The following is a 24,077-nucleotide window of genomic DNA, read 5'->3' as shown; positions in this document are numbered from 1 at the left end:
GCGTGCATTGTGTGTAAGTGCACTCATGAGTGCAATGCCTGTACAGTCCAGAAGAGAGGGCAGCAGATCTCCTGAAACTGGAGTAAAGGCCTCCAGTGTATGTCCTCTTTAAGAGGTGTTCTTAACTGTTGAGCCATCTCTCCAGTTTCTGAAATTGGAATTTAAAATTAAAAAGCAAAACAACTTTCAGTCCGGGGCAGATTAGTGACTGGACAGAGCATGATTTGCAAATATATGTTGCTTGTAGGAGACTCTGATAGAATGAAAATTCCTATAAATTCAAGACACAATGGACAAACTTGGCAAGAATAATCTTAGGAACAGAATTAAAAGTTTTCTTCCCGTGAATTCGGGTAGGTCTAAGATGTGTGCCCTTGTATTGCTAACCAGTCTCCATACTTCATCTGGTACCAACTTTCTCAAGCCAGGAATTGTAACACACGCCTGAAAACCCTGCACTTGGGAGGTAGAGGCAGTTCAAAAGAGGATCAGTAGTTAAAAGTCATCTTCAGCTATATTGTGGGTTCAAGGGCAGACTGGGAGCCACGAAACCCTACCGGGAACCGAATATAAACAAAGCAAAGGAAACCAACTCAAAGAACGAAAACAAATAGAGGATTCTGGGTATTGTAGTAGGAGCAGGCAAAAGAACGCTTATGTGCAGAAGACTACATTTCCCCTAAAGCTGTCCCGTGCAGTAGGTTAGACTCTTTCTAAGCTTGCTATCTTTTTTTTTTTTTTTTTTTTTTTTTTTGGCTTTGTCCCGCCTCCTAACTTCCGGCATCGCTACGTTTTCAGAGGCCAATCAGAAGGCGCGGATTGTCGGTTCTCAGCGCTCTGATTGGTGCATTCGTCCGGGTCCCGGGGTTCAAAATTTCAACGGTGCTGTTGAGTTCCGAGGCGGGCTGGCGGCGCTTGCTTCTTGGAGGTAGGGCGCGGTGAGGCCAGGTAAGTGGTGGGACCGCCTCGGGGAGCAGCAGGGCTCCGGGCGCTGTTACCTCACGTTTCCAGAGGGTAGAGGCGCCTCCCCGCTCCCGGGTGGGCCTTCGAGCGGCCGCGGGACTCAGGCCGCGCTGGAGCGGGGGCTTCGGGCGTCGGTGAGAGGGCTTTGCGGTGCCGTCTCGGGAGACCATATTCGTGGGGTCAGGATCGGCTCCTGATAATGGTAACGACTACTGTTACTGCCGTGCTAAGGTATGTTGCAATACGTGTGTATGGGACGGGGCGTCCTGCGTGGGCTTTCTCAGTTTCCGCGCCAAGCTAGTGCCTTGGGTGTCCTTCTCCGCTCCACTTAGTCTGGAGAAATGGGTGAAGATAGCTCCACCGTCAAGAGGTGTGGCATTGGTGGAGAAAAGAGATACTACGACCGGCCTTTCCAGAGGATTGTCTAAGGGTGGTAAATTTGATGGCAGGACAACATAATTGAGGGAGAAAGGAATTTCACTGTGGCTTGTCTTCTGTTTGGGATTTAAAGTTCATTTGATGTTATCCTTATCTGCCTAGCCACCTCCCTGTGTATTAAGTCACTAGGCCTTCCAATTTCCATTCTTGGGCCATTTATAGATTGGAGGGGGGAAGGAGAACTGTGACCCAGATTTATAGCAAAAACTGCACCAAACCATTTCCCACAGAGAATATAGAGGGTTTTGTTTTCTTGTGGTCCTGGGGATGAAACTAAAGGTCTTGTATGCTACATGCCCAGCCCCTAGATTTCTAACTCCTTGAATTTGCTTTATCTCTTGATATACTTCCTAGTTCAGCCTTTCCTTGTGTCCTCACATCCTTTGCCTTTATTTGAATTTCCTTCATCAGGTGTTTAAAAACGCCCAAACTATTACAGAACTGTTTGCTGCTATAGTAAGAATGCTGTGTTGTGGGCTCAAGTGTTTCACCCCACCTGTCAACCAACCCCTTGCTTGGTTTAGGTGGTATATCTGTTCAGTAGTTATTAAGTTGTGGTTTAGGTGGTGTATCTGTTCAATAGTATTAAGTTGTTGTTTTTGGTTCAAAATTATTGTGGCTCCTGGCTAACTTAGTCAATTAATTGACCTTTGAGAGTACATTGTGTACTCAGGTTAGTTGGTGTCAAATACTGTGTATGTACAGATGTATGGTGTATTCAAGGGTTTTCTGGTATGCTTGGCGACAAACAGATTCTTTTGTTTGGGAATGCTTGCTCATGCTCGGGGGAGAGGCTGGGGCTCTATGTCATTTCTGTTTTATGATGATGATGATGATTGAGACAGGGCTCATGTAGCCCAGGTTGGCCTGAAACTATGTAGTTGGTTTGAGTTCCCTAATTGTCCTGCCTCCACCTCCAGAGTGTTGGGATTTAGAGGTATGCACCATCACACTGTTTATATGCATGTGCTAGGGATTGATTGAACCTAGGGCTTTGTGCATGCTAGGAAAGCACTTAACCAACTGAGTTACATCTCTAGGCCTTTTTTATTTTTAAACACCACCATGACCTGCTTTATTTTTAATTTTTAATTTTGGGTGTGTGTGCGCGTGCGTGCGTGCGTGTGTGTGTGTGTGTGTGTGTGTGTGTACATATGTACATGTGTGTCCGAGTGCCCATGGAAACCAATGGCATCAGATTCCCTGGAGCTGGAGTTAGAGGCTGTTGTGAGCCTCCCAACATGGATGCTACAAGCGTTCTTAACCCCTGAGCCATCGCTTTGGCTTCCTCCATTTTTATTTTTGAGGCAGACCCTTGATACTTTACCTAAGCAGGCCTTGAATTCACTCTGTAGCCCAGGTTGGCCTCAAATTCGTGATAGTCCTCTTGAGCTAGCCTCCTTGTGCTGAGATTGAAGCCTGGCAAATTGATTCAGATTGAGAAGTGATGAAGACAGCATCTGTTTTGTAAGGATGTAGAGGTGAAGGAGATGGAAGAGGTTTGTGAGGTGTGGGATACAGATATGACCGAGTTTGGCTAGACAGGGACTAGAAGACTGTGGTCTGTTTAATCGTCTGGATAAGAAGGTGCTCCTTAAGTTGACAGCAAAGGTGCAGGTATGAAAAACTGAATCATACTACATGTGTTTAAGATTTTCTATGATTTAAATCAGCATTATTTTGGCCACTTATGTGTAAATGTGTGCAGTAGAACCGTTATAAAATTAACTTGTAGTTGTAATTAGGTTTGCCCAGGAGAAAGGGATTATGTGGGAAATTCTTTCCTTTTTTTTTTTTTTTCATTTTTTATTTTATTTTATTTTTTTGAGACAGGATCTCACTATGTGGCTAACCTCAAACTCACAGAGATCCACCTGCTTCTACCTCCTGAGTGCTGGAATTAAAGACATACATTATTACACCCAGTCTAAAGATTTATTTATTTATTATTATTTTTGGTTTTGGTTTTTTTGAGACAGGGACTCACTGTGTAGCACTGGGTGTCCTGGATCTCCCTATCTAGACCAGGCTGACCTAGAACTCACAGAAGTGGGTCTACCTCTGCCTCCTGAGTGCTGAGATTAAAGGTATGCATTATTAGTCCTTTATTTCTTGTTTGGGTATCAGGAGAGATTGAGTTCTACATTTCCTGTATTTTTTTTCTTCCTTAAGCTTTTTCTGGGTCTGTTTCCTACAACGTGAGCTTACAGACCCAGCTTCTTCCCTAATTCCTATTTAATTAATTAACTTTTTAAACATTTGGGAGAAGAAAGAAGGGAGAGTTAAAGTCTTTTCACAAACATTATTAGTTTTTGCCATAGTAGCAGTTAAGAATCAGGAGTGATAATGGTGTGATTGACTAGTCTGGGTTATTATATAGATAGTTCTATATTTAAGACAGAGACATACAAATCAGCAGGTCCTTTGTGAGAAGAGGATAAAATTAAACATTAACAGAAAGGTATAAAATTATATATATGAGTCTACTTTAGAAATTTAAGAGATTTAGCAAAAGGAGATAGTAAAAATTCTTACTCATATTTTAAATGAGCCTTCTGTTTGTCCTGATGTTTGAATAACAGGTATATGCTGCAACCCCTGTCTTTTACTTATCTATCCTATGTTGCCTGTAGCAGACTATCTGATAAAAAAAAGTGAATTCTTATACATATTCAAGACAGATGTACAAACATAGGGAGGATAGAGTTTAAAAAAGTTTTAACTTGAGCCTTTTTTTTTTTTAATTGGTTTTTTGCTGCTTCCAGGTTCTTAATAAGAAGCACCTACCAGAGTGAAGATTTCAGAAGAGACTTGAAAAGATATATTGTAGTTTTGAGTCAAGGTTGTGGGAGGTGGAGTGTATAGACAAGGTAAGGCAAGGTAAGGCTGTGTTCACAGTGAGTTACATTAAAAGGAATTAGGGAAACAGTATATTAGCTTCATGAGTGTTTAAATAACTAATGTGTTTTTATAAGGTAATACATATTTTAGAAGGAAAATTTTTTTTTTTTTGGTCTTTTTGAGACAGGGTCTCCCTGTAGCCCCAGGTCCTGGAACTCACTATGTAGACCAGGCTGGCCTTGAACTCACAGAGATCCGCCTGCCTCTGCCTCCTGAGTGCTGGGATTAAAGGCATGTGCCACCACGCCTGGCTAGAAGGAAAATTTTAAATATGGAAAAGCAAAAGTAAAAATAAAATCAGCAACTATCCCACCTGGTAGAGAACATTTGTTGTTGTTTTATACTGGGGATTGAATCCAGAACTTCACATACCCTACCACTGTACTATACCTACAGCCCTTTTTTATTTTTATATTTATTTATTGATTGATTGATTGATTGATGATTGATTGATTGATTGATTGATTGATTAATTGAGACAGGGTCTCACTAAGTAACCCTGGCTGGACTGTAACTTGCTATGTACACCAGGCTGACCAGGAACTTAGAAAGATCTACCTGCTTCTGCCTCCTCAGTGCTATGATTAAAGGCTTGTACCACCACACCGAACCAGTATTTTTTGAGTCAGAGTCTCACTAAGTTGCCCAAACCGGCTTTGATCTTGTGATCCTCTTGGCTCAGCCTCCTCTGTAGCTGGAATTACAGGCCTGTGTTATCAGCCTTGATTGATTTTGTTTTTTTCTCTGCCTATATTTTATGTAAAAAAAAAAAAAAAAAAAAGATCTTACACTATCCAGGTATGGGAATCCCAGCACTTGTAAGGCTGAGGCAGGAGAATCAGGAGCTCTATATATTCAGTACAAGGCCAGTGTGGCCTGCATAGTGAGATACTATCTCAAAAAAGAAAGAAATCAGGCTGGATTTTATGGTCCATGCCTGTAATCCTAGCACTTGGGAAGTGGAGGCAGAAGGCTCAGGAGTTAGAGGTCATTTCCAGTTATTTAGTAAGTTTAGGGCCAGCTTGGGCTATATGGAACCCAGTCTCAAAAATACTAAGAGAGGGACTGGAGAGATGGCTCAGTGGCTAAGAGTACTTGCTGTTCCAGAGGACTCATGATCATTTCCTAGCTCTCACTTTGGGCAGTTCACAATTGCCTATAACTCCAGCTCCAAAGGATCCAACAGTCTAAATGTGGTATACACTTACACAGACACACATACATGTAAGTAAATAGAAAAATACATCTTAAAGTAAAAACTGGGCATGATGGTGCACACTTAATCCCAGCACTTGTGAGGCAGAGGCAAGCCTGGTCTACATAGTAAGTCCCAGGCCAGCTGGGGCTACAGGGAGACCCTGACTCAAAAAGACAAGAAAAAAAAAATACACTAAAACCCATCTTTTTTTGGGGGGGGGGGCTTTTGAGATGTTATTATTATTTTGAGCATTATGTCCACTGATACTGCTGGAGAAGTGTTTTTTTGTTTTTAGAAAAGATTTTATTTTATGTGTATGAGTGTTTGCCTACATGTATGTATGTGCACCACATGCATGCCTGGTGCCTGCAGAGGCCAGAAGGGCATGTCAGATCACCTGGTTTTATAAATAAATTTTTTTTTTGGTCTTTTTGAGACAGGGTCTCCCTGTAGCCCCAGCTGGCCTGGAACTCACTATGTAGACCAGGCTCTGGCCTTGAACTCACAGAGATCTGCCTGCCTCTGCTTCCTGAGTGCTGGGACTAAAGGTGTGTGCCACCATGCCTGGCCATAAATAAATATTTTAAAAGTACAATATGGGCCGGGCTTGGTAGTGCATATCTTTAATCCCAGCCCTGGGAGGCAGAGGCAGATAGATCTCTGTGAGTTTGAGGCCGGTCTGGTCTACATAACCAGTTCTAGGACAGCCAGAGCTACGTAGTGAGAGCCTTTCTCTAAAATATACAATACGAGACTTACACATTGATTTTGATTTTTTTTTTTTTTTAATTACTGTGTGTGTTTGTATGGGTGTATGTGTGCCAAACATGGTACATGTGTGGAGGTGAGAGGACAACTTTTGGGTGTTGGTTCTCTCCTTCCACTGGATTCTAAGGATTGAACTCAGGTTATTAGGCTTGCACAGTAAGCTCTTTTACCTACCAAGCCTTCTTGCTGGCTCTTGCTTTTTGAGAGGTGGTCTTTCTCTGAGATAATCTAAGCTAGTCCCAGACTCACTATGTAGCCCAGGTTGACCTTGAACTGATGGTAATCCTGCTGTTTGTGCTTCCTGAGTGCTGAGGTTACACCTTGAGCCACCATGCCTGGCTGGAATTTACACGTTTGAAAGAGAAATGAAAATATATTTGCTTGATGTTTCTGGGCAATGATGAATTAGAACAAGTGTCCAGAGTGTTCTGTGATGACTTCTGAGTGTTTGGACAGTAAAGGATTGTTTGGATTTTAAATTGACCCAATTTTGGAAGCTTCATAGATCTCTTTCTGTAAACAGTTCCAATTTCGACATACAAGTTAGCAAATATAAATGTGGAAACAAAGTCCATTAAACTTTCTTCAGACTTGGTTTGTAGCTTTAGCTGTCAAAATTAGATGTTGCCATTTGCTGACTCCTTTTAATCCCTTATTACAAAAAAAAAATGTGTTTTCTTTCTGAGTACAATGAAAATAACTGCTTTTCTTGTGGTACTGTACTAAGATCATTTATCCCTTGTGAAAATAGGAGAGAGTGTTTGAGGAAGTGGCACTGTCTGGATGAGATGGTGTTAACTAACTACTTCATGAAGTCTTGACTTTGTCTGTTCTCTTGTACTTCTAATTGTTTAAGTTGTGCTTTTCCCTCTGTTGAAAATAGGCAAAGTGTAGGACTGGAGAGATGGCTCAGTGGCTAAGAGTACCAGTTGCTTTTGCAGAGGACCTGGGTTCAAATCCCAACACCCACATGGTGGCTAACAACCATCTGTAACTCCAGTTCCAGGAGATCTGATGTCCTCTTCTGACCTCCGTAGGCACTGCGTGACATGCAGTGCACCTATAGACTCATACACATAAAATAAAAATAATAAATAAAATATCTTTTTTAAAAAAGAAATCGGTAAAGCACATCTCAGGCAAGTCCTGGGGAGCATCTATAATAATCTTTGTTTTGCTAGGAGCTGCTAGCCTACTATTTCAGCCCTGCTTAGACTGCTCTGCAGCTTCCTCCACCCCTCTGGATCCCTACATCTTGATTTATAGAGCTTGTCAAAGCTAGTTATTTCTGGTTTTCACGTGAGGAGAGATAAGAGCACTGGAGGCTAGACTCATGAATGTGGAAACAGGTTGCTTTGTGGCTTCTGCAGTCCTTCCTCATATTTGTCTTCACTTGTTTCCCTTTTTTATCCTTTCTTCCTTGAGAAAAATCATTTGTTTTTAAAAGATTATAAAAAATGCCTGGGTGTGGTGGTGCCCTCCTTTAATTCCTGCACTCAGGAGGCAGAGGCAGGTAGGTCTGTTGGGAGACCAGCCTGGTCTAAATAGTGAGTTCCAGGATGCCTGGGGCTAAAGGGAGACTATGTCTTTAAATTTTTTATTTATTTTATTTTATGTGTATGAGTGTTTTGCCTGCATGTGTGTCAGTGTACCACATGCATGCTTGTGCTCATGGAGGCCAGAAGAGAGTGTCAGATCCCCCTGGAACTAAAGTTACAGGCTTTTGTTGGCTGCCGTGTGGGTACTGGGAACCAAACCCAGGTCCTGTGTAAGAGCAACCAGTGCTCTTAACCCCTGAGCCATCTCTCCAGCCTCCTCATTTTTTAATTTGCAGGTATCACTCCTATCAGGAAGTCTTCATGGACCGTCCTTCACCCTGCTCTTTGCATTAACTGAGGGCTGTCTGCTTAAGCCCTATTCCACCAGGGGTCGTCCTGAATCTTCATTGTTGTATGTTGTCTGTTTCTTTTTTAAAATTCATTGTTTAGTTATTCATTTTTATTTTGTCTGGCTTTTTTTTTTATGCATATGAGTGTTTTGCTTTTGTGTATATAATTGCACTCTTGTAGGAAATGGCTGTGGAAGCCAGCAGAGGGTGTCTAGGGGAACAGGGATCCCCTGGAATTGGAGTTATGGATGGTTGTTAGCTGCCATGGAGGTGCTCAGAACTGAATGCAGGTCCTCTGCAAGAGGAGCTAGTGCTCTAACCATATCTCTCCAGTCCCTGTTAGTCCCTATTGTTGTCTCTTTCTATTTTTTTTGAGACAGGCTTCACTGTGTAGTCCTGGCTGGCCTGGAACTTGCTGTGTAGACCAGGCTGGCCTCAAACCGACAGAGATCCTCTTTTCTCTGCATCTTGAGTGCTGGGATTAAAGGGGTGCACCACCATGCCTGACTTATGGTATGTATGTACATATGTATGTATGTATTTATTTTGAGACAGGGTCTCACCATGCAGCCCTGGCCAGGCTGGAACTTTCTGTTAGACCAGGCTGGTCACCAACTCAGTGATCCTCCTGCCTCTACCTCAGGAGTGCTGAGATTAAAGGTGTGTGCCATCACATCCTGCTCATGGTTTTTATTTTATAATAGAGTTGGAGTTGATTAAGGAAGGGGTTTAATGAAGATTTCAGCATGGTTAACTAAGAGTAGGCAAGAATAGTGCACGTCCTAGAGTGAGTGTGGGATTCTCGAGAAAGTTGCCAGAATCATAGTTGTTAGAGGGCTGAGTGTGATTGCAGCATGCTACATTCCTGCCTCTTCTTGCCCCCGGCTTTTGCTGTCTTTATTACGTTCCTGCCTGGGAAGTGTTCCCAGTGACCTTAGTTAGGCATTAAGATCATGGGAATCCAAGATTTTCCCATGTCTTCCAGAATGTTTGTTCACAAGAGCTGGAAAATTTCCCCCTTGCAACTAGGGAATTTTAACTATTGTTAGTCACTGAGAAATCCTTCACTGAGAGTCTTTATTCTAATTTTGTCTTTATATTTATTTGTGTTTGTGTGATGTGTGTGTGTTAGACTACATAGCCAGTTTGAGGCTAGCCTGGGCTACATGAGACCCTGTGTTAAAACACTAAAAGAAAAAAAAAACAACTGGATGTAGTGTCACAAACCTTTAATCCCAGCATTTTGAAGACAAAGACAAATAGATCTCTATGAGTTCAAGGCCATCCTGGTCTATATAATGAGCTCCAGCCAGCTAGGGCTGTCAGTGAGACCTGCCTCAAAACCACACTGAATGAAAACAAACAAAAGGAAAATAAACAAAAAACACTGAATAATGAAAGTAGAAATGAGGGGTTGTGAAAAACTTAGAATGGGCATAATCAAGAGTCTTCTGCAGGTCAAAATGGAGAATGATCTACTTGGAAAGCAGTAGAGTGTTGTTTTGTAAGCAAGTAGAGACCTTACCCTGATTGCCATCTCTTATTTCCTAAAGCAGGTGGGCAAATGATCTAGAATCCATTATACTAGGTCAAGAGCTTCTGTTCCAGATCTAGCTCTGTCCTGTCCTTACATGACTGTGGACATTGGACAGTTACTGCATTTCTGATCTTTAACTTCTAAGTTGAGGACAGTCACTGATGCTTTGCCAGGTTACTAATGAGCATTCAAAATGATACAGATTTAGTACTTTCTACAACCTGGCATGAAATGAGCACTGCTGGTAACTTATGATCATGTGTTTGTTTTTAACCACAATTTTAGTATTGTTACGTGCTGTTAGGGTGAACCTTGCTTAATGCAATTGATCGTTACCTATAAACTGCAAAATATAGGTGTTGCCTGCAATTTCTTCAAATTTGAGAATATCAAGTTTCTACACTATTGCCTCAATCAGAATGTTGTTATAAAGATATTTGTGGGGGTGAAAAAAGTCAGACATGGTGGTGCATGCCCTTAATCCCAGCATTCACGAGGCAGAGGTAGGCAGATCTCTGTGAGATTGATGCTAACCTGGTCTCCATAGCAAGTCCAGACCACCTGGGGTTACAGGGAGAACCTGTCTCAAAAAGACCATATTTATGGGAATGGAGAGATAACTCAGTGATTAAGAACACTTGCTATTCTTCCAGAGGACCCTGATTTGATTCCCAGCACCCATATGGCAGCTAACAACTGGAGAGAGAGAGAGAGAGAGAGAGAGAGAGAGAGAGAGAGAGAGAGAGAGAGAGAGACCCACCCAGTGACTGAGTGACCATAGGAAGAAGTTCCATGGTATATATGATGATGTGGAGATGGCTTAGCAGTTGAGAGCACTGGCTGCTCTTGCAGAGGATTTGGGTTCAGTTCCCTGCCTACGAATGACAGCTAACAACTGTTCGTAACTCCCATTTCCAGGGTCACTGACACCCTCTTCTGACCTCCATGGGCATTGTAGGGCATGGATGTACTTAACTACATGCAGGCAGTACACTCACATGCATAAAATAAAAAACAGCTGGGCTTGGTGGTGCATGCCTGTAGTCCCAACACTTGGGAGGCAGAGGCAGGTGGATCTCTGTGATTTCAAGGCCAGCCTGGTCTACGTAGTGAGTTCCAGGCCAGCTGGGGCTACAGGGAAACCCTATTTCCAAAAAACAAACAAACACCCCCTCCCTCCCGCAATTCATTGTAACATATTTCTGAGACACTGTAAAACCCAGAAATACTTTCTGCATTACCCAGTTCATGGAGAAGCTAATAAAATGCTGGCCAAACCAATGGGCAGTAATAAAGGTTGGGTAATTCATTTCAAAGTGTGGGTACAGTAGTATAATTTAGAGATGATCAGTCTGCAGGCTGTCAGTGCATAGCAATGAGGAGGCAAGGTTTGGGGCACTGGCACAGTCCTCCTCTGGTAATGTAAATACTCTGACGAACAATTTTCACAGCGTGTCAAGAGCCCTTGACTCAGCAATTTTACCTTATGAATTATTTTAGGGAAAAATTATGTTTGTGTATAGAATTTTAGCTATAAGACTATTCTTCTGGAAGTATCTTTAAAGTCAAAATACTGGGAAAAGTCCAAAAACAAGACTTTAGCATACTTCATTAATTGATGGTATATGCCTAAATATATTGGCATGGAGAAATGCATAGAATGTGTGAAGTAGATTCAAAATGTGCTGGGATTACAGATATTTGACTATGATAATATTTTTAGACTAGTCTAGCTTTGAACTTTCAGTAATCCTCTGGCCATTGCCTCCTGGGTGGTGGGGTTGCAGGTGTGAGCTACTAGGCTTTGCTCAGTGTGTGTCTGTATTGGTGCTGCTGTCTTAAGACAGTCTCATAATCCTGGCTAACCTTGAACTTCCTCTTCCTGCCTCTGTCTCCTGCATGCTAGAATTATAGATGAGTCACCATACCTGGCGGCTCTAGCTCATTTTTTTTTTTTGGTCTTTTTGAAACAGGGTCTCCCTGTATCCCCAGCTGGCCTGGAACTTACTATGTAGAACAGGCTGGCCTTGAACTCACAGAGATCCACCTGCCTCTGCCTCCCAAGTGCTGGGACTACAGGCATTACAGGCATGCACCCCCACGCCTAGCTTTAGCTCAATTAAAAAAAAAATTATTATTTTTTTTATCTGTACGAGTGTATTGCCTGCATGTACGTGAGTGCACCCGTGTTGTGCAGTGCCGCGGAGGTCAGAAGAGGGCTTCCTATTCCCCTGGAACTGGAGTTAAGGATGGTTTATAGCTCTTTTTTTTTTGTCTTTTTAGAGCAGGATCTCCCTGTAGCCCTAGCTGTCCTGGAACTCACTATGTAGACCAGGCTGGCCTTGAACTCACAGAGATCTGCCTACCTCTGCCTCCCAAGTGCTGGGACTACAGGCTTGTACCACCACCCCTGGCTTGTAGCTCAATTTTTATAAAAGCTTTTTAGGTATATTTAATTTAAAATGAGCATGAATTTTATAAAATAAGTTTTTATAAAATAAAAGAGGTTATATAAAATAAGAGTTTAGCTGGGTATGGTGGTGCACACCAGTAACCCTAGCACTTGAGAGGGCAGAGGCAGGGAAATCTCTTGAGTTCAAAGCCAGTCTGCAACCTGGTCTACATAGGGAGTTCCAGACCAGTCAGGGCTACATAGTGAGACCCTGTCTTTAAAAAAAATAAAGATGCTTGGTGTGGTGGTACACACCTTTAATCCCAGCATTCAGGAGACACAGGCAGGCAGATCTCTGTCAGTCCAAGTCCAGCGTGGCCTACATAGCGAGTTCCAGCTGGGGCTACAGGGAGACCCTGTCTCAAAAAGACCAAAAAAAAAAAGTAAAGAGGTTTTTTTTTGTTTGTTTGTTTTTTGGGTCTTTTTTGAGACGGTGTCTCCCTGTAGCCCCACCTGTCCTGGAACTATGTAGACCAGGCTGGCCTTGAACTCACAGAGATCCACCTGCGTCTGCCTCCTGAGTGCTGGGATTAAAGGCATGCACTACAGAGGCTGGAGAGATGGCTCAGCAGTTAAGAGCACTGGCTCTTCTTACAGAGGACCCGTGTTTGGTTCCCAGCACCCACATGGCAGCTAACAGCAACCTGTAACCTCAGTTCTGGGGATCCAGTGCCCTCTTCTGACCTCCACAGGAATTGCATGACATGGGTGCACTTACATACATGTAGACAGTACATTCCTCCACACATAAAAATAAAAATAATAAAAAGAAAGTGTATTATTTATGTGTGTCTCCGCTCATACATGCCTGCCACAGCACATATATGGAGGTCAGAGGACAACTTGCAGTTGATTCTATCCTTTCATGTGGGTTCTGGGAATGGAGCTCAGGTCTTAAGGTTTGGCAGTAAGTGACTTTATCCACTGAGTCACCTTCTTGATCCTAAGAAAGGTATTCATTTAGTAAACATTTATGCAAATGATTATTGGTGTGTACTCCCTACCAAAATACAGAATTCCTTTCTTTCTCTCTTGTTCTTTTTCCTTCCTTCCTTCCTTCCTTCCTTCCTTCCTTCCTTCCTTCCTTCCTTCCTTCCTTCCTTCCTTCCCTCTTTCTTTCTCTCTTTTTTTGAGATAGGATCTTGCTGTATAGTCCTGGCTGTCTTCTAGCTTGCAACAATCCTCTTGCCTCTGCCTCCTGAGTGCTGAGATTCACAGGTCTGTGACACTATGCCTGTCTCAGAATGCTTTTAAGTATGTGCTGTTCCCTAAAGAGACTTCACTAGGTTTCATAGGCAAATTATTTATCAGTGAGTGTGACCTTCAGGCTGCTTTTCAGACTACTTTAAGCTCCTTTGTTACTTAGAGCTAGAGTCAGGAGGATATTCTAAATGTACTAGGTTTCTATAGGGTGGAAGGTGGTTCTACAGGGTAGGTATGGGGGTGGACCTATATTCTTGACATTTCTTTTACTTCTGCATTTTGAGGCTTTGATGTATATTGAAGTCATTTTCTTCCTGCCTAGGAATCTGTTTTTTTCTTCTCTCTCTCTTTTTTTCCCCAGTGTTAGGGATCAAACCCATGCTAGGTCTGTTGTCTATCACTGATTACACCTCCAGTTCAGGAATAGAATTTTCTGAAAGTATGTTTTAGGAAAGAAAACCTGTTCTTGGCAAAACTATGCTTCCCTCTTATAAGTATAAGGTGCTCTGCTAAGCTCTTTGTCAGATGGGGGAGGTATATACAATGACATTCCATTTTCATGTATGTAGTTAACTAATACTATATAAGTATTTTAATATGTCAATTATTTTAATGGAGATACAAAGAAAGCACTCTGTGCAAAACACTGCTTTGCAGATAGAGTAGTTTTATAATAACAGGTGAAAATGTGGAAAGTTTCTTCCAGATTTGAATTGGACTTTGATGAGGAAGATTTCTCTGGTATAGAAGTTAATGATGTGCTTGGAAATTAGGTTATTCAGGGCAGAGAGAGAATAAATAGGTGGAGGAAGGCTCAGAAATAAGAAAATGAAGATTGAGGAAAAACTAATAAACATCTAGCACAGTGTATGACATATTGTGGGTACTCATTAAACTTGGTCTCTTTTCTTTAAAAAAAGTTTTTTATACCAGGTGTGCTGGCACATGCCTTTAATCCCAGCACTTGGGAGGCAGAGGCAGGCTGATCTGTGAGTTTGAAGCCAGCCTGGTCTACATAGTGAATTCCAGACCAGCTGGGGCTACAGGGAGACCCTGTCTCAAAAAGACCAAAAAAAAAAAAGTTTTTACATCTGTTTATTTGTGTGGGTATGTGCATGATGAGCGTGTCATAGTTGTGTGTGTGCATGCGTGGGTGTGTGGTTTAGAGGACAACTCGCTGGAGTTCTCTCAGCCTGGCTTGGCATCAGGTGCCTTACCTGCTGAGTCATCTCACCAGTCCCAGACTTGGCCTCTTCCTAATCACAGCAAATTACTAAAAAGTAAAGCAACCCCTTACCCCAAACAACTAACTTTTCGGTTGATTTTACACAGTGAAGCATATTTTCCAGATGATATTCTGAACTGGAAATGTGGTTGTAAAACCAAAGTAATTGCTAGGGAATCAGTACTTTATATTAATGTGCAATCAAATTTCTGAACCATTTCTTTCCTCAAAAGGTGACTTGTTGAGAAAAGCTGTGCAGATTGGGAAGAGCCTGCGCCGCTGCACCGAGGGTGGGGCAATGTCACAAGTTACAGCTACTTACTCCTTTGATGCCCCCACTGACTTCATCAATTTTTCATCTTTGGATGCTGAGGAAGATACTGAAAATGTAGATTCATGGTTTGGTAAGTGTCTGCTTTCTCTGACGTTTTAGGGTTAGTGTCTTGCTTTGTGCTGCGGACCTTTTGAAAACAGAAGAGGCTGAAAAAAACAAAACAAAACAAAAACCAACCTGAATTCTTTTCTGCACCAAAACACCTTGTTATCCATGATTTAATAGAAAAAAAGTTGACTTTTGAACTGTATAGGTCTGCTTATATGTGGAATTTGGTTTTTTGAGATGAGGTTTCACACTGTAGCCCATGCTGGCCTGGAATTTTTTTTTTTTTTTTTTTGGTACTTTTGAGACAGGGTCTCCCTGTAGCCCCAGCTGTCCTGGAACTCACTATATAGACCAGGCTGGCCTTGAACTCACAGAGATCTGCCTGCCTTTGCCTCCCGAGTGCTGGGATTAAAGGTGTGTGCCACTACGCCTGGTTCTATATTTATATTTTTTTAAGAATTTATTTTTGGGGCTGGAGAGATGGCTCAGCAGTTAAGAGCACTGACTACTCCAGTTCCAGGAGATCAGACATCCTCTTCTGACCTCTGCAGGCATTGTGTGACAGGGGTTCACTTACATGCTTGCAGGCAATACAATCATATACTAAAAATAATAAAATATTTTTAAAAAATTTGTTTTCATTTTTATTTATATGTATGTACATGTGTCTGTGTGAATATATGCTGCTTGTGTGCAGGTGCTTACAAAGGCCAGAAGAAGGTGTTGGATCCCCTGGAGCTAGAGTTATAGGTGGTTGTGAGCTGCTTACTGTGGGTGCTAGGAACTGGACTTGGGTCCTCTGGAAAAAAATAATAAAATATTTTTAAAAAATTTGTTTTCATTTTTATTTATATGTATGTACATGTGTCTGTGTGAATATATGCTGCTTGTGTGCAGGTGCTTACAAAGGCCAGAAGAAGGTGTTGGATCCCCTGGAGCTAGAGTTATAGGTGGTTGTGAGCTGCTTACTGTGGGTGCTAGGAACTGGACTTGGGTCCTCTGGAAGAGCAGGAAGCTCTCTTAACTATAAGTCATCTCTCCAGCATTGCCCCCCACCCATTATTATTTTAAATTTATTATTATTTTTAATTTTAAAAATATTTTATTATTTTTATTTTATGTGTATGAGTGTATTGCTTGCATGTGCATGAGTGCACCCATATCGTGCAGTGCCTCGGAGGTCAGAAGAGGGCTTCGGATTCCCCTGGAACTGGAGTTAAGGATGTTTGTAGCCGCTGTGTGGGTGCTGGGAATCGAACGCGGGTCCTCTGCAAGAGCAGTCAGTGCTCTTAACTACTGAGCCATCTCTCCAGCCCCTAATTTATTATTTTTATATATAACCATATGAATAAATACAGTTTGGAAGAAAAAAATTAATTTCCATACTTATAAAACCACCTTAGTTCTAGTTTATTTCTTTCAGGTAATCACATCTTTTCGCAGAGCTGCAGTGTACATGTACCATGTAGTTATTCTGGGGCTTACTACATTCCTGACGCTCTTTCAGTAGCTGTTGGTGGAGCAGATTGTTCACTGCTTTGCACTGACTTTCAGGAACAGCAGTACCCAAGATAAAACTCCTTGAGAGAACTGAGCTGTGCTCTACTCTCACACACCCATACTTTTATCTCACCATCCCAGTTGAGGGAGAGTCACTGTGAATATAAGATGTCCCTTGTAATCTGATAGTTCTGGTAGTTACAGTTTTCTTTAAGAGGAACATGATGTATTTAAATGGTAGATAAAGCCAGATAATGTTTGTATGACTGTGTATCATCACAAAATAGAGTCGTTCCCAGTACAGAATCTGCACTTTACCTTTTCTGTGCTATATTGTTCAGTGTTGCAAGTGTTTTTAGTGATAGATTTTTGCTGTCCGTCTCTGAGTATATGTGCTCCTTTTAGCTGCTAGAATTTTGTTTTTGCTAAATAAGTTGCAGGAATGCTGGGTTTGCTCCTCATTTTCAGTAAGTGTGCGGTGCTCATTTGCTCTACTTCCTTACTGATTATTCCACAGAGGAGAAGGCTAATTTGGAGAATAAGTTTCTTGGAAAGAATGGACTAGGAGAGCTTTTTCAGGGCAAAACTTCCTTGAGAAAAGCTAAACTTCAGGAAGGCTGTGTCACACCTTTGAAACAAGGTAAGAAAAACAACGTAGATGGCTCCTTGGTGGCAGTCAGTGTATTAGGAGCTGAGAATCTGGGAAATGACCTAGATGCTGCATTTCTTGATTGCTAGTGAAATGGACAAATTCATTTCATGGTGACTATATAACAGATCACATCCTCCTTTTTTTTTTTTTTGGTCTCTGTGGGGCTCGGACTGGGCCTACACTTAGGGCCCTCTTGCCACCACCTCTTGAGTGCCGCAGTTGTAGGCTTGCACTACCATGCGTGCCTGTATTTCTCTTTTTAGGTTTCTTTTGCTAATTTTTTTCTCCCTCCTTCCCCCCGTGCCAAAGATTGAACCTAGGCTCTTATACATGCTTGCTAAGTGATCGACCACTAAGCTGTATTTGTAACCCTAGTTTGTTAAATTTTTGAAAGAATTTTGCATTAAGGTTCATGAGGGATCTTGGTGTGTGGTTTTCCTTTTTTGTGATATCTTTATTGATTTTGTTTGTTTTATTTTTTACTATGTTGGAGATTGATCCTGGGGTCTTAAGCTTGGTAGGTAAGTGCTCTACCACCGAGCTACGTCCTAGCCCTTAGGTTTTGGATAGGATCCTTACATCAGCCCCGAGTGCTGGGATTGTACATGTAGGTCACTAGGACCAGCTTTAAAAAAAAAAAAATCTTAAATTGATGCATAATTTTGCATATTTATTGGGTATAGTATGATAATTTGATATATGTATATAATATCTAAAAAAATCACTTCTATGCTGGGTGTGGTGGTGTACGCCTGTAGTCCCAGCACTTGGGAGGCAGAGGCAGGTGGATCTCTGTGAGTTCAAGGCCAGCCTGGTGGCCAGCCTGGTCTACATAGTGAGTTCCAGGACAACTGGGGCTACAGGGAGACCCTGTCTCAAAAAAAAAAAAAAAAAATCGCTTCTATAACCGGGCCTTCTGAATAATTTCACTTGAATTAAGGATTCCATTGCTTAGGAATTGGGGTGGGGTGTGGGGGTGTGTGTGAGAGAGTTTAATTTAGAATTTTGTATTGTCACACACATATACATGTAAACACACACACATGTATACACACATATATAATTTCTGTTTTCCTTGGGATAGAAGTGCTGACTAATTTTTTTCCCCAGTTTTTGTGGGAGCTATTTTTTTGTTGTTTTCTTTTAAGACAGGGTTGCCCTGTAGTCCCAGCAGACCTGGAATTCACTGTGTAGACCAGGCTGGCCTTGAACTCACAGAGATCCACCTGGCTTTGCCTCCTAGGTGCTGGGATTAAAGACAGGAGCCACTATGCCCAGCCTATGGGGGCTATTTTTAAATATTACTATTTTATTAACTGAGAATTTTGTACATGCATATAATGTGTTTTAATCAAATCCATTCATACTCCCTCCCCTCCAGTTCCTCCTCTATTCCCTCCACCACTATTCCCTCCAATTTCATGGGCTCCTTTTTACGCACAGAGTCGGCTCAGTGCTGCCAGTATGTGCATGGCTGTAGGCCATCTGCCAGAGCATGGCAGCCTCTCTGGTGCATCCCTGGCAAAAACTGACTCCTCTTCTCCCAGCAGCCATCAGTTGCCAATAGCTCCTTAGCTAGGGGTGGGCTATTGTGACCCCCTTTCCCTCATCTTTGATGGGATTTTGTTTGACTTGATCTTGGGTAGGTCTTACATATGCAGTCACGGTCCTGTGAGTCTATATGTGCAACTGCCCTGCCACACTGTTCTCCTGTAGTCATCCACTACCTCTGGCTCTTGCCGCCCCCTCCTTTTTTTCTTTTTAAAATGTTTTTATTTAGTACTTTTTGTGTATGAGTGTATTGCCTGCATATGTGTAAGTGCACCCGTGTCATGCAGTGCCTGTGTAGGTCAGAAGGTGTCAGATCCCCTGGAACTGGAGTTATCCCTGGAGCTGGAGTTATGGGTGGTTGTTAGCCGCCTTGTGGGTGCTGGGAATCAAACCTGGGTCCTCTGCAAAAGCAGTCAGTACTTTTAACTGCTGAGCCATCTCTTGAGCCCTTTACCCCCTCTTCTGAAATGATCCCTGAGTCTTGGTTGAAAGAGGTGTGGTATACATGTTCCATTTATGACTGAGCACTCTGCAGTCTCTTATTCTCTGCACTTTTCTCTGTTAATCACTACTACTGCAAAAAGAAGTTTCTCTGATGAAGTTTAGAGATGCACTAATCTCTGGGTATAAAGATAAGTACTTAGGGGGCAGTTTAATACTAGGTCCATTTAGCAGAATAAGATGAGTAAGTTCTCCCCTGGGGTCTGTGACCTTCCCAGTCACAACCTTTTTGTCCTGTCAGTGGTGCCAGCCATGAGTTCTGTCTTGTGGAGTGGTCCTTAAATCCAATCAGAAAGTGGTTGGTTACTCCCATAACTTCTGTTCCGCTATTACGTTAGTGGGCATCTTTCCAGCCCCATGGCATTGGGCTTTTTTATTTGGTAGCCTGTGGTGTCTGGGAGAAAATTGTCATCCCCTCGCCCCCAACCTGTTATCAGATAACTCCATTTAAATGTGTGTGTATATGTATAGATTTTAGGAAGCTTCTACACTAGTCTGACTTGTTTTTGGTCTTTCCTAGTTGATAACACTTACTATCAAGAGACAGAAAAAGAAAATCTTCAGAAACATTCTATCTCATCAAATGCTTGTTCTTCCCTGGATGCTGAAGGCACCGTGTCAAGAAATACGCGGGTAGTCCAGCCTCAGAGGTAATACTGTTTGGCGGCTCAGAAGTTGTGGGTATTAAGAATACTGTTCAAAAAATATAGTAACTCAATTAAACACCTTTTCTGTGTATTGTTAGACTCTGTTATTTCATATAACAGTTAAGAATTGTAGTTTTTAGGTTTAACTTCTAGATAAGGGCTCATAGATGCTAAATTGCTTGCTTAAGGCAAGTTCATTTCAAAGCCAGGATTCAAACTTATGAGTCTGAATTTAAAAACTCTGGATGGATAGAATTATTAATGCTTTTCTGATGTCAAGAAATGCCTTTCTTTGATCCTTAGCATTACTTATGCCTTCTCTTGGTTATGTTTGTATTGTATCTTTTTCTGTCCTTTTACTTTCATCTCCTTTTAATTAAATTTTTTTATATGTATGAGTGTTTTGCCTGCCTATATATGTGTATCCATGTGTGCAATGTCGGTGGAGGCCAGAAGAGGGTGTCGGATCCCCTGGAACTGGAATTACAGATGGTTGTAGCCTCCATGTAGGTGCTGGGAACAAAGTGGGTCTTCTGCAAGAGCAGCCAGTGCTCTTAACCACTGAACCATCTCTCCAGTCTGCTACCCAACTTTTTTTTTTTTTGAGACACTCTTACTATATAACCCTTACTGGTCTGGGACTCAAAGAGATCCACCTGCCTCTGCCTCCCAAGTGCTGGAATGAAAGGTGTGTTCCACTATGCTCAGCTTTTCATCCTATTTTTGCCTTTTATTTTTGTTTAATCTTTTTTGTGTTGCTGGGAATTGAACCCAGGATCTTGTGTGTGGTAAGCTCATGTTCCACTTCTGAACTACATGCCCAGCCCTACTGTTTTAAAGCAATTACATTTATTTTTATTTTTAAAATATTTTATTTATTTTTATTTTATGTATATGAGTATATTGCCTGCATGTTTGTGAGTGTACCTGTGCCATTCAGTACTGTGGAAGTTATGGAGTTAAGGACAGTTCGTAGCCGCCATGTGGGTGCTGGGAATAGAACCCGAGTCCTCTGCAAGAGCAGTCAGTGCTCTTAACTGCTGAGCCATCTCTCCAGCCCCAACATTTATTTTTATTTTTATTGTGTGTATGTGTGTGTGTGTATGTACTACCATGATGAGCCTGTTTTGTTTTTTTTAGAAATCAGTTTTATTGAGATCTAATTTGCAAACCACCAATATATTTAAATACCACAATTTTATGTTTGAAAATATCAAATTTTCACAAACACTAGATTTCTGAAGTGTTGGTATTAAACTTTTTATGATCTTATAGCTTAACATACTTTTACTGTCAGAAGAAAATTTGCATATCTGTAGTAAATTTATTTGTTATAATATAAATTTTGTCATTTCCATCATAGAAGGTCTGTTAGACTCTCTGCTCAGAAGGCTTTGGAACAGAAAGCAAAACATCATGTTGAAATGAAAGCAAAGAGATGTGCCACTCCTGTAACCGCTAGTGAAATTCCACCTTCCAAAAAAATGAAAGTGTAAGTAGTCACAGCTTCTTAGTACCAAGGGCAGTATAGACTGTTGTTTGTAGACCACCCACATATAAGGTAGTCTTCTTTCCTGAACTGAAAGCTTTGAGTTAACAAAGTAAAATCACCAGTCTTTTTGATGTATCTGGAAACTCCTAAAGCTGTGGCTGTGATCATTTGAGTTGTTACTTATGTTCTGGAAGGTGCTCAATCTTAGTAAGTATAGGTTTGACCTCTCGCTAAGACCAGCCAGAATATATGGTATTCTGATTCTTTTTTATCAGGAATGTGTTTTGCTGCAAGGAATGGTCTATTTAACTGGAGTGTGTAGATAGTAATATTTATTTATTTAATGTCTTTTTTTTATTTTTTGGCTTTTTGAGACAGGGTATCCCTGTAGCCCCAGCTGGCTTCTAACTCAGAAATCTACCTGCCTCTGCCTCCCAAGTGCTGGGATTAAAGGTGTGTACCACCATGCCCAGCAGATAATATTTATGTACTTCACAGAAGTACGTAATTAGTTTGCCAAAACTAGTTTGCCACTAACTTTGGTTCAGTGGCTGAACATTGCCAGGTCTAGCATCTCTGTGGTTCATAGCTTTTGTTTTTTCCTCTGTACTTATTGCTTAAGATAGCAGACCTATTGTTTCTTAGGTTTTTTATTTTGCTGTTATTTCATCACAAGATAATTGATGTATATCGAGGAATTGTATCCATGTTCAAGGGAGAGTATGTTGTAAAGAAACAAGGGTAGCAGTCACATCAGGAAAGTGTGGCCTTTCCCAGAAATTGTATCGTAAATTATATCTTAGTTTCTCAGGCTGTTACCTGGGTCTCCTAGTTGTAGGAGAGGCTGTGTAAGCAAGTACAATACCTAACTTGTAGCTGGGTACATTGCTGCTGCCCCAGAGTTGGGGCTCTATTGTTAGAAACAGATGGAGTAGTTGTCAGGAAGGCTGTCAGCTGTCTGCTGTTTTTTCATTTGATGACAGAATCCCTCTGTATTCCGAAGCACCACTGGATAACTCACCTGTCCTCAGTGGGCCTTTCCACAGTTAACCTATTGATCACAGCTCCTATTGGAGTTGCTGTTATATATGATCTGCTGATGCAATGGAAGAATCTTACAGCTGAAGCATGATTGCTATCATTAAGATGAGAATGTCTAAACCACATGAGATTAGAGAAGCAGATGGTATGGGATATGCTTTAGGAAATTGAAAGTAAATTTTTTAATTTTTTCATTTTGAACCCAAGATCTCATAAAAAGAAACCAGAGGAAGATGAAGAAGGTAGTGCTCAAGATATATCCAGAAAGAATGAAAGAGAAAGCCCGGAGAAAGTCAAGGGCAAACATGCTGTGCCTGTTGTACCACCTGCAAGGTCAGTTTCCTTTCCTAGTGTAAATTTTAGAGTAAATAGATCAATTATAAATAGGTCCGTCCAGTCGGGTGTGGTGGCACAGGCCTGTAGTCCCAGCACTTGGGAGGCAAAGGCCGGCAGATCTCTGTGAGTTCAAGGCCAGCCTGGTCTACATAGTGGGTTCCAGGCCAGCTGGGGCTACAACAGGGAGACTGTCTCAAAAAGACCAAAAAAAAAAAGTCCATTTGTAGGTGTTTGGTATATCTCCCATTTGGGAGCTGAATTGTTACCTGTGACCTGAAGGGTGCTGAAATGTTAAGTAATGGGAAAAATACGCTAAATATGAAGGAAAAGATTAGTATAAGGTTTTTTTTTTTTTTTTTTTCGGTCTTTTTGAAACAGGGTCTCCCTATAGTGCCAGCTGGCCTGGAACTCACTATGTAGACCAGGCTGGCCTTGAACTCACAGAGATCCTCCTGCCTCTGCCTCCTGAGTGCTGGGACTATAGACGTGCACCACCATGCCTGGCTAAGTTCTTTTTATAATAAAAAATTTTATTGAAGGCAGATGTGGTGGCGCATGCCTGTAATCTGAGCACTTGGGAGGCAGAGGTGGGCGGATCTCTGTGAGTTTGAGGCCAGCCTGGTCTACATAGCAAGTTGTTCTATGTTCATGAGCCTTAGGTGTAGAGGTTGCATCCTACATTTGCACTTAGACTTGAGCAATTTACAGTGTCTGTGTGTGACCAGTTGTGGAACTCTGTAATAATCCCTGTCTGTTGAAAAAGAAGCTTCTTTGATAGGTGGTGATTGGGATACTTGTCTGTAAATTTAAGAATCCATATTTTGCACACAGTAAGAAATTACATTTACTTACTGTCACATCTAGGGATGTGACAACCTTGGGGTTTTCTCTAAGATCTGTGACCACTCCAGCTATGTGTATTTGGCTAGGTTTACAGTACCACACATGAGTTTCTTCCCATTGAGTAGGCTTTAAGTGCAATTAGGTAGCTGTTGATTGCCCCCAAGATAAAAGTGCCACTACTGCCCCAATATAGCTTGCTGTGCCAGTCATTAATGTGGTTATTAGGCCTTGAAGTTGGGGTTGGATCATCGATTGATAGTCTCCCTTAGCAGCTTGCATAGTGCTCTCCAAAGCTATGAGAGCTAGCCTTCAGAGGAGGTGGCTTCCAGGTCAGTTCCAGCTCCATGGCTCCAAATCCTGTGTCTGAGATACATTTGGTGGGCGTAGTTAACTGGAGATTGATCCCCAGGGCTTTGTGCATGCTAGGCAGCTGTTTTATCAACAGCCTCAGCCTCTTACTTGCCTTTTATTATAACTTCACGTTGCTTCAAATTTAGTTGATAGCATCAAATTACATTTTAAGATTTATAAATTGACAGATTATATATATATATATATA

At 41.7% G+C, this 24,077-nt stretch overlaps 1 protein-coding gene across 11 annotated transcripts in view; it reads left to right on the top strand.

Annotated features, from left to right (window-relative positions):
- Nucleotides 1-828: 828 nt before the first annotated feature.
- Nucleotides 829-24,077, top strand: part of Tpx2 (TPX2 microtubule nucleation factor) — a 57,112-nt gene continuing 33,863 nt past the window's right edge. The window contains exons 1-8 of one of the 11 annotated variants that reach the window (XM_029561767.1): nt 830-948; nt 4,167-4,271; nt 8,103-8,218; nt 14,807-14,977; nt 16,973-17,095; nt 19,680-19,809; nt 21,170-21,298; nt 22,547-22,672. In XM_029561767.1, the coding sequence (XP_029417627.1) occupies nt 14,872-14,977; nt 16,973-17,095; nt 19,680-19,809; nt 21,170-21,298; nt 22,547-22,672 (614 nt within the window). In that variant the 5' untranslated portion in view covers nt 830-948; nt 4,167-4,271; nt 8,103-8,218; nt 14,807-14,871. Of the gene's footprint in view, nt 949-979; nt 1,195-3,442; nt 3,489-4,166; nt 4,282-8,102; nt 8,219-14,806; nt 14,978-16,972; nt 17,096-19,679; nt 19,810-21,169; nt 21,299-22,546; nt 22,673-24,077 lie in introns of those variants that run through there. The other 10 variants (XM_029561769.1, XM_029561771.1, XM_029561770.1 and 7 more) reach the window with 10 other exon arrangements.

Source organism: Nannospalax galili, unplaced genomic scaffold (genome assembly GCF_000622305.1).
Source record: "Nannospalax galili isolate Female #2095 unplaced genomic scaffold, S.galili_v1.0 scaffold1714, whole genome shotgun sequence".
NCBI classification, from domain to species: domain Eukaryota; kingdom Metazoa; phylum Chordata; class Mammalia; order Rodentia; family Spalacidae; genus Nannospalax; species Nannospalax galili.
The sequence above is the reverse complement of the archived record's forward strand: the minus strand, read 5'-3'. Positions and strand labels throughout refer to the sequence as shown.